Here is a 10,192-nt window from a genome sequence, read left to right as displayed (position 1 = left end):
ACAATTAAAACTATTAAAATGCAACACTAAATTAAGTGGATGAAAAACTACTAAACATGTAATGTAAAATATTCTAAAGCAAAAGAAATAAGCAACCTAATTTTTTTTTACCATCTCATGTGACCCACGTGCTTTTAAAATAAGGTTAAATATATGTTTTAGTCCTCATATTTGTTCCCCATTCTCAATTAGGTCCTCATGTTTTTTTTTGTCCCAATTGCATTCTAATATTTGTAAATTTGAGGAATTAAGCCCTCTCCATTTTTTTTTGTCCCAATTGCATCCTAATATTTGTAAATTTGAGGAATTAAGCCCTCTCCATTTTTTTGTCCCAATTGCATCCTAATATTTGTAAATTTGAGGCAATTAAGCTCTCTCAATTGGCCTACGACGTTAGTGGCCAGTTAACGGAGAGAGCTTAATTGCCTCAAATTTACAAATATTAGGATGCAATTGGAACAAAAAAAAACATGAGGACCTAATTGAGAATGGAGAACAAATATGAGGACTAAAACATATATTTAACCTTAAAATAAAAGAAATGAATTTCCTTTCTTCTTTGTGGAGACCGTGCACTTCTTCCAGCAAAGGAATTTCACTCCCTATAATTAGTGTGCTTCATAGCAAAAAGGAAAAATATCTCCAAGACAATTAATTACAAACCGTGCACAATGGAAACAAGAAATAAGTTTCTCTAAAAAGAAATCAGACCTGCACCGAACACCTACTTCACCTAGGTCATCACTCTTCATTCTAAAGGAAAATGAAAGAAAATTTTGCTATCATAGAACGTCCCTCCCTTAATCTACTCTTCATGCTCAAAGAAAATTGCAATTACCGTACTGCACACTTCTAGCTACTTGGAATCGACACATTTCTTCTTTCTTCAACCAAAAATAAATAAAATGAAACTGTGACACCATGCCAAATCTAAAAACCAAATTAAAGCAATGCTTCCAAGATGTCATTTCTCAAAGTAATTAAAAAGACTTTTCTAAATTAAAATAAAAAACGCTGCACCCTTAGATGAATGAAACATTGCTTGCCAAATAAAGTAAATCATACATCTTTTTTCCAAATTGTGCACCGTGATTCTAAAAGAAAGAAAAGATTTGGATGAACCGTGAGCAGCTTCTAAGAATTTCAATTGAAGCAATACCCTGCACCGTACTACACTTCTTCAAATCAATTTCTGAAATTTAAATCAACCAAAAAACTGAAAAGGCATTGAGTGGACCGTGCACCCAGCTCTTCCAAAATCAATAGGCACTGCCCCTATCTTTGAAAAAAAAGAAAAAGGAAAACGCTGCAGCCCAATGAGATTGGTCTCCGAGAATGTTTCCATCGTTGCAGCAGAAAATAAAATATATGCATTGAAAGTGGCGGCTGGAAGCTAATTTAGAGGTAAAAAAAAATATGCTTTCCGTTTTTTAATCATCCAATTCCCAATACTATGAAAACCATGTTCAAAAAAAATTCCAGAACGTTGCAGCAGCCTATTGCCGATAGCTCCTCCTACTCTTTTCCAGCAGATTTTTTTTCATTCTTTATATGTGAGGGCTGGTGGAATATTGGTGATCCCTAAGACCATGTGTCCTAAAATAAGGTGGGGTCCACCCTAAAAGTAAACCCTAGGTGGTGCCATGTGTCCTACAAAATTGGGCCCAACAACATTTTTCCAAAATTGGCCCAAGATGCAAAGAGTTTGTCTAAAAAATTTAAGCAATTAAAATTACAATACAACTAAAATTTAAAATGTCTAATTGTTGAGTCTCGAATTTATTTGGTGTCCTCCAAATGTCCCAAATTTTGTTTCCAAAATTTTCCCTGAAAATAATAATGCAAATAATTAGCTCAGAAAATTCAAATTAATTAAAATTAGAATTTCCAGTCAAATTAAGCATAATTAGGAAAAACAGGAAAATACCGGACAATTAAACACAATTCCCTGATTAATCCTAGCACAATAAACTAAGTAAATTCGAGAAAATATTGATTCATCAAACACTGTATAAGCAAATGATTGGGTCACTGAGATTTCTTTGTAACAGCAGGCCATATATAATGTTTGATGTTGGTCTTCTAAGCCGTTTCATGAGCAGGCCCAAGAAGAGTCATATGGTAGCAGCAAAGAGGATGCTCAGATATGTAAAAGCAACTGAAGATTTTAGTGTTTTATTTCCACGAACTCAGAAGACTGCAGATCTCAGACTCGTTGGGTACTCTGATGTTGACTTTGGTGGTAATGAAGATGAAAGGAAAAACACATCAGGAAGTATCTACTTTCTAAATGAAGCACCTGTGTCATGGAGCTCGAAGAAGCAGACAGTTATTGCTCTATCTAGCTACGAGTCAGAATACATAGGAGGGTATAGTGCAGTTTGCCAGGGTGTATGGCTGAGGGAGATCCTGGAACATTTAAAGATAAAAGCCACGACCTGCATAGAGATAAAGATGGATAATACGTAAGCCATGAGTCTCGCAAAGAACCCAGTAAGCCATGGTCAGAGTAAACACATCGAAGTAAAATATCACTTTCTGCGTGATATGGTTAACAAAGGAAGTGTTGAGTTGAACTATTGCAGGTCTGAACTTCAGCTTGCAGATTTCTTCACAAAAGCACTCGACTAGGAGAGATTCAAGCTTCTCAGAACTCTAATTGGTGTGAGATCTCTGAGAACTCTGAATTAAGGGGAAGTGTTAGGATTTATTCATAGCTATAATGTAGATTAGAGTTTTGAATTAGTCAAACTCTGTTTTTCAATTTTTCTGTTATTACTATTGCTCTTTACTTTTACTCGTCTGCATGTATAAATTTCTCACTCTCTTCCATCAATGTAATGAGGCATATTCAGTTTACTTGTCTTTCATCCCTTCCACTCTGGTGTTACTTTCTGATACTGTCTTAGTTCTAATATTAACTGTAAATGATTTTGATTTGCTGACAAATTTTAAAAATTATTAATAAAATTTAGTTGTCGAAAATTTTAATTTTTTTTTTACACAAAAAATAAGTTATAAAATCTAAAATAATAAAAACGTACTATATCATATTATGTATGCCATAATTAATATAACAAAGATAACATAAACCAATCAAATATATCTTATATTTTATTGATATATGATATTAAAAAATTTATTATATATTTTATTAATATATAACAAATAAGTCTAAATATATCTTAAAATATTATTAATCACTTTAAGTCAATAACATTGAATTGAAACTTGTTTATGATTTAACATATTGTTTATGATTTAACATATTTGTTGACGGGATAAATACAAAATTAATTTTTTTTTTTATATCGGTAGTATTTTGTATTGCTTTTTATTATCACCATGATGCTTACATAGTAAAGAGTGAAGGTGAAGTTGAAAAGGACTAATTCAATAGTCAAAAGTCATAGCTGAGCCCTAGACATTGAGATTTCACAAAAATAACAATCCAAGTCTTCTTCGCAGGTCGATAAGCTGGATCAATCTAGACTTTTGGTATTCTATGCCGAATTCAACGACTCATACACTGCAATATTACAATTTATTCTCCACTTTTATTTGACCACATTCATCTTTCGACTACATCGCTTTTTTATGTCAATCTTCCTTCAGAAGTTGCGTGCTACATGTTCCAACCTCTCTTTCTTTTTTTTTCTGTGCACCCAATTTTCAGAAAAATCGTTTTGCATGATAAATGGGAATAACAGGTTTAGAAGCTTTTGGTTGAAGACACGCTTGTGTTGTATGCTACATGTGTGAACAATTCTACTTTGGTTTTTGTTACACGTGCCAAGTGAAGCTCAGGGGTGGTGGTGGCGGTTGAATTTTTTGTCTTTCCGCTTTTGCAACCACCCAATTCCAAGAAAGAAGGTTTCACACACACGCGTACATATCACAATAAATTAGAACAAACAGACCAATGCAGTGTTTCTACATCATTCTTTTGAACAAAAATATTCCATGCAGATTAAACAACGTTTTTCTTACAAAAAAAATTCTAAACTCCAGGTTTCTACATTATCTTTATTAATTCTAAAAAACTTTCTTCAACGACAATATTTTCTTCTTTTTTTTTTTTCATCCCTGTTAATCTGCCATTTTTGTTTTTCTGGTATGTAAGAGAAAAATAATTAGTCTACAAAATAAACACGATAAAGCGCATTGCTTATGTGAATTTCATCAATTATAACTATTTTACATTTGGTTTAAACCTCTTTTTGGTTCCTAATTTATAAGCGGGTGTTCAGTTTAGTTCCCGTTTTTAAAAATATAAATCTTTGGTCCCTAAATTATAAAAATGTATCAAATGAGTCCTTTTTTGACTTGAAATACTGTTTTTGGTTGTTTCTTAACAACTGCTACATCTTTAAATTGCTCTGATTTGTTTCTTAATAATAACAACATTTTATATTGCTCTTTGTACTTTGACCATAAACATCAAAAAAGGACTATTTTGATACATTTTTTATAACTTAGGAATCAAAGGTTTACCTTTTTAAAAGCGGGGACTAAACTGAACATCCGCTCATAACTTAGGGACCAAAAAGATGTTTAAACTTTAAATTTTTTGTCACAACGATGTGTTCCATTGTCAGGTTATTTACTTAAGAGAATCCAAATTTGTTCTCACTGGTATTTATTTGTTCTACAACTTTACGGTAATAACTTAATTATGAATACTGAAAGCTGACAGTAATAGACGCGTCTCAGGCACCTTTTTTCGGAAGCATTCAGGTTAAAGAATTTCATATGTTCAAACCTGATTTCGGCTTCATATTTTGATGTTTGATGCTTTACACACTTATAAAGCTCAAACAACCAATACACTAACAAACTATATATGACACGTATATACTAATTTTTTTACTTAAATAATAATAATAATAATAATAATAATATAATAGAAGATCTGTATATAAAGCCATTATTTATAATCCAGTCATTTAATAAATTTCCTTTCATATTATTAATTGTATTCATCTCTTTTCCTGTGTTTTATATCTTATATTATGTTTAATAAATATATATAAACATTAGAAACAAAAAATGAATGGGATTTATTTATAAATTAAAATAAAGCCGTGCACTTTAATTTTTACGAAATTCTCTCACCTAATTTTCTAAAAAGCAATTTAAATTAATTTTCATCTTCAAAATATTTTCTTTATCTCAGCGGACACCGATGCATTTAATGAAGCACTAATTCATTAGTTGGTGCATTTTCAAGTAGTAGAGTGAAGGTTCATTATTATAGTTTAATATACTTCAAACAAGTCAAAGTTCAAGCTAAGATTTTGTGCTCATTCCCTTTCTCAAGCTTTTTCAATTAAACAAACATTCCAATGACAGCATACATATGGTAGATTAAAATAACTTAAGGAAAACATTAATTAGTAATATAATGAAAATGAAAATATCGTATGGATAAGATGCAAAGCCATGATAGCGGAAAAACAAAGAAACCATGAGTTGTGGAACGAACATCAACAATGTTGTATCCTCGTCAATATCCATCACCCCTCCAATTCCTAGGAGGCTGAGAAGAAGAACCTCCAAACTGCGTCGAAAGTCTCAGAAACTGTTCTTGCTGTTGAGAGAGACCTGAGGAAGAAGATGAAGAAGAAACAAACATATCTCCCCCATAGAAACCGAGCGTGTCTTGGTTATTGAAGTTACTTCCAGCTGGACCGATGATTTGTTGAGGATAGTAATAGTGAGTTGGTGAATAGGTTTCTTGAGCGAAGTGTGGAGTAACAGGGTTTGAAGTTTGGCCACTGGCAGCTGTTGTTGATGAAAGGTGTTGATTTGTGAGGTAACCAAATTCGGCAGTGCCTTGAACCCTCTCAGGGAAATTGAGCTTGGCTTTGCTTCCTTTGAATCTGAGAGCAGCTTCATCGTAAGCAAGAGCCGCAGCTTCTGCAGTTTCGAAAGTTCCAAGCCATACTCTCGCTGCCTTCTTCGGATCACGAATCTCTGCAGCCCATTTCCCCCATGGACGCTGCCTCACTCCTCTATAGTGTCTTCTTCTTCCACTCCCTTCACAATTTTACTATTAATATCATACCTTCTATATATATTTTCACTATCATTTCATCATAGTTACCCTCATAAACTATCTCTCATCAATCAACACTATGAGATATATATGATTATTCCACTATTGTTCGTTTTCTTTTATAATATCATATATCTTATAGATCTATCGTTTTTATTCTCTTTTAATATAATATTAACTTTGATTAACATTTTTTAAATACATGAATAATTTTTCAATCATATTTAAAATTCACAATATAAGAAGATAGAATGCATTTCATGAGATATTAATTATCAAATTAAAACTCAATTTTAATGGAATAACACTAATACCTATATAGTCCTTTATAAGTTTTTGTCTCTAATTAAATTGCTTCATCAACTTGCACTTTAAGTGAGACTCGGGCATTCTCACAATTGTGGTAAACTTGGTAACTCAAATTTTTGGCCAGTAATATTTGGACGTTTAGTAGTTCCAGATATTTTATTAACATACTATTTATTATTTATTTCTTTCTAATTATGTCATTATTTCAATTTTATCTCGATGTGAAAATTTTAGTATATCTATTAAATAGCAAAACCTTTGTTCACACCTTATTGGGGTCCATACCAATTAATATTAGATCCTCTTCTTTCTTTTAAGGAGTAAAAAACTAGTATATATATTAATCATATATAAAAATTAGAATCAAGATTTGAAAAACATAAAAGCGGACTACCTAAACCTTACTTTGAAGCTCTAACCTTAATTTCAAATTTTAAATCAATGAAAGTCAGCAGCAGCCAATTATAATAAGGACTGCGCTAGACCTCAGTTCAGTTATGGTAACAAATTTTGAAGAGCTGTGCATGAAGCTGTACGGTACGTGTGCTTTAAGTTGTGGCCTCACAAGGGAAGATAAAAGTATTAATAAATGTTGCACCGGTAAGCACAGAAATTTGAACATGAAATATATCAAACTTTAGGTGCTGCGTTTGTGAACACTTTGACTCTAGCAAACAGTCTTAGTTTGTACACAGAAAGGGATATAAGACGAAAAACAAATAATTTCTCAGTCATAGAAATCAACCCTACCCTTCAAAAACCAATTTGAAGGCAATAAATTAAAAATATGATGGAAAAGATATATAGCAACTAGTATGAGTGTTTGTGAGATACTTACCTTGATCTTGTTGTGGCACTTGTGATTGTTCATTATTATTCTGGGATGAGGTGTTGTTGGAAGAAGTAAAAGGGTCTTCATGGTGGTGAAGAGAATCATTGTTGGAACCACCTATGACTTGTGTGAGCGCAGAGACCATGGCTGACATGTCTTGCTGTGACCTTTCGGAGTATATTGGGAACAAATCATATTCCTCTTCTCTTTCAGTGGAATGTGATCTTCGCTCCATGTCTTTGATCCACTCTAGCAACTGATTGATGTATATATAGTGTGCGTGTGTGATGCTTATGCTGATAAATAAATTAATTGATCCTTAACGTGGCCCTACTGCAAAGTTTCCTATTGTTATTGGCTATCTTTGAAGTTCTATTTTTCATCATGGGAATTGAGGATGAACATCAAAGATTTAAATCTTTGGTAGTGGATGATACTCGTGTTTGGATCCACCAAACGTAAAGATAAAAGAAAAGAAAGAGTGGAAATAGATCTACGAGGGTGAGAAAGGAAGGGGGAGAAGCTAGGGTTTTCGTTCTTTGATTTTTATATGGAGATTCCGTGTTTACTAGTGTGAACACTGCGACATATAGCACCTTTAAACAGTACACACCAAAATCAAAAGTTCATCAATTTTTAACTTTTTAAACAAGAAAAATTCTATTATGCCACTTTTTTTTAACATTTTATTATTCATCGAAGTTTATATATGTTCATTTTATTAAATTGTAAGTACAGTTATTAAACATAAAGTGAGACTCATATGAAACTTAATTAAAAAGTATATTTCATGCATACCACTCATCTTTTAAACAAATTCTTATACCCTGTAATGAAAAAACAGTCAATACAATGGATTATAGACTGTATGGAATAAAGTTAAAAAAAAATAATAATAATTCTCACGCCATCAGAAGTATTTTCAAGTTCATATTACGAAAACATATTTACATACAGTTAGCTATATTTGTTTTCCTATTATTATAGTCCTTGCTGGATAGATAATTTAACAGTTATTATAAATGTAATAGTGAATAAGTTTGCAAGTTTTTTATAAGCTAGATAACTTCTCTAGCATAAAAATAGATATTAGTATACATTATACGGTATTAATTAATATAACATAATATATTGATCTATATTCATAATATAACTGTAATTTATATTTTACACAGTGATTATACTAATAAAAAAATCTTACATTAATACTAATAATACCTAATATATTACTTGTTAATTTGTATAGAGGATAAATCGCTTAATAATTGTCACCCACTTGATAGGTTCTTTTAAAGCAAGATTACACAACACCTTCCTAATTTCAATAATCCGAAAATTAAAAAAATAGTGAACAAGTTTATTAGCTTCCATATTTTTTTAAAATAAAATTACTTTAAATAATTATCCATGTATCCTGTATTTTTATCGTCAGGTAATAAACAACAAGAAGAATAATGAGTTTAAGTCATAAAACCTTTTTTTTTTAATCTTCAAGAGGATCTCATCTTGAACTAAGAGTTTAAGTCCCAACGTGATGGGTGTCGTACCCCATACAAAATTTAATGTGCATAAAAGAATGCAGTATAGACTAGGAAGTGACTCCTAGGTCGTCTCTCAATAACCAAACTGCGGTTCAGAATTAGGTCTAACACGAAGTGGGGGGAGGGGGGGGGTTGTGAAAGGTTTGTGAATGTAAATGAATTAAATTTAAACATGGATGTAGACAAAAATGTAAAACAGAAATGCGAACGGAATGCAACAGAAATGTAAAACAAAAATCTAAAAACGGAAACAAATACAGAATGAAAATGGTCGGTCATTAACTTAATTACAATGCTTCCTATCACAAATCAACAAAATAAAGCAGTAACTCAAACCTCTAATCCAACAAAGTTAACCAACTAAACGAAGGTTAACCCTGTTTTCATAAAAGCGAACTAAGCGGACGCATTGTTAATGTCAAATCTAATTTACACGATGCAGTTACATCAACTAAGCGAAGATGTAACACCAACTGGGCAATTAAGCGTATACTCAATTGCAAGTGCAAATATAGATTTGATATTAACCAAGCCAAAGTGCAAATACAGTTACAGTTCAGAAATCTCAAGGAAACATTATAATATCGTTAATGACCACTCAAATAATTTAAGCTATCATAACAATTAAAGTAACAAGACCAAACATGCTAGACAACGTTAAAATAAAAGAAAGTATTAAACGCCTAACACTGTAACACACAACACAGTTAAAATTATTAAAATGCAACATTAATTAAAGACATGAAAAACAACTCAACCTACTATTTAACTATTTGAAAACAAAAGAAATGAACAAACATGACTTTTTCCTACCAACTCACGTGACCAATGTGTATCTACCAAATGAAATTAAAATTGCAATGGCACAAATAAACCTCTTGGCCATGAGGTGCAGCCCTCCAACGTCCAAGTCCACTTTTCTTCCTTCAATAAACCATAAAATATGTTGATTCCTTGTCCCATGTGCTCCATCTTTCAAGAAAAAATGTGCCTTCTACTTTGTGGTGGAAATCGTGCCCTGTCTCTCCATGGCAAATGAATAAAATATCACTTCCAAAGCTTCTCCACCGAACCACACAATCGGATACACACTCTCCAAATTGCAAGAAAACAAAATGGTTCTGATACGGCCAGCAAGGGAAGACAGTCCAGATCCATGAACTTAGGCAATGGAACAGTGAATGTGGAATGAGATCTGAAGTTGAAACTGAGTGTATGTTGGCAGCGGCAGATCTGATTGAATGAAGAGTGATTTAGTAGCAGCGGAGGTGTTTGGATAATGGTTGAAGCTTATGGTTGAGGTGCTTTAGATGGCAAGGTATCTAGCTCAGAAGGCCTTCTCTCGGAAGGAAGCTAGAGGAGAAATGGAAAGAAGCACAAGGAGTGACTTTCGATGGGAGAAGAAGCTTCAACAGCATTTCAATTCTCTCAATATTCAAAAGTGTCTTACAT

General features: G+C 32.5%; 1 protein-coding gene across 1 annotated transcript; it reads right to left on the bottom strand.

Annotated features, from left to right (window-relative positions):
- Positions 1 to 5,305: 5,305 nt before the first annotated feature.
- Positions 5,306 to 7,716, bottom strand: LOC106760268 (ethylene-responsive transcription factor ERF114-like). Its single transcript, XM_022780214.1, has 2 exons — positions 7,206 to 7,716; positions 5,306 to 6,039 (listed from the first exon to the last, which is right to left on the bottom strand). The coding sequence occupies exons 1-2, from the start codon at positions 7,432 to 7,434 to the stop codon at positions 5,507 to 5,509; spliced, it is 762 nt and encodes a 253-aa protein (XP_022635935.1). The 5' UTR covers positions 7,435 to 7,716; the 3' UTR covers positions 5,306 to 5,506.
- Positions 7,717 to 10,192: the final 2,476 nt, after the last annotated feature.

This window comes from Vigna radiata, chromosome 5, assembly GCF_000741045.1.
Source record: "Vigna radiata var. radiata cultivar VC1973A chromosome 5, Vradiata_ver6, whole genome shotgun sequence".
Lineage (NCBI taxonomy): Eukaryota > Viridiplantae > Streptophyta > Magnoliopsida > Fabales > Fabaceae > Vigna > Vigna radiata.
This window is presented reverse-complemented; position numbering and strand designations above follow the sequence as displayed.

Coding starts and splice junctions, on each gene's coding strand:
- LOC106760268 (XM_022780214.1), bottom strand. CDS start 7,434: ATGGAGCGAAGATCACATTCCACTGAAAGAGAAGAGGAATATGATTTG. Junction 6,040..7,205: donor AGTGCCACAACAAGATCAAG/GTAAGTATCTCA, acceptor AAAATTGTGAAG/GGAGTGGAAGAAGAAGACAC.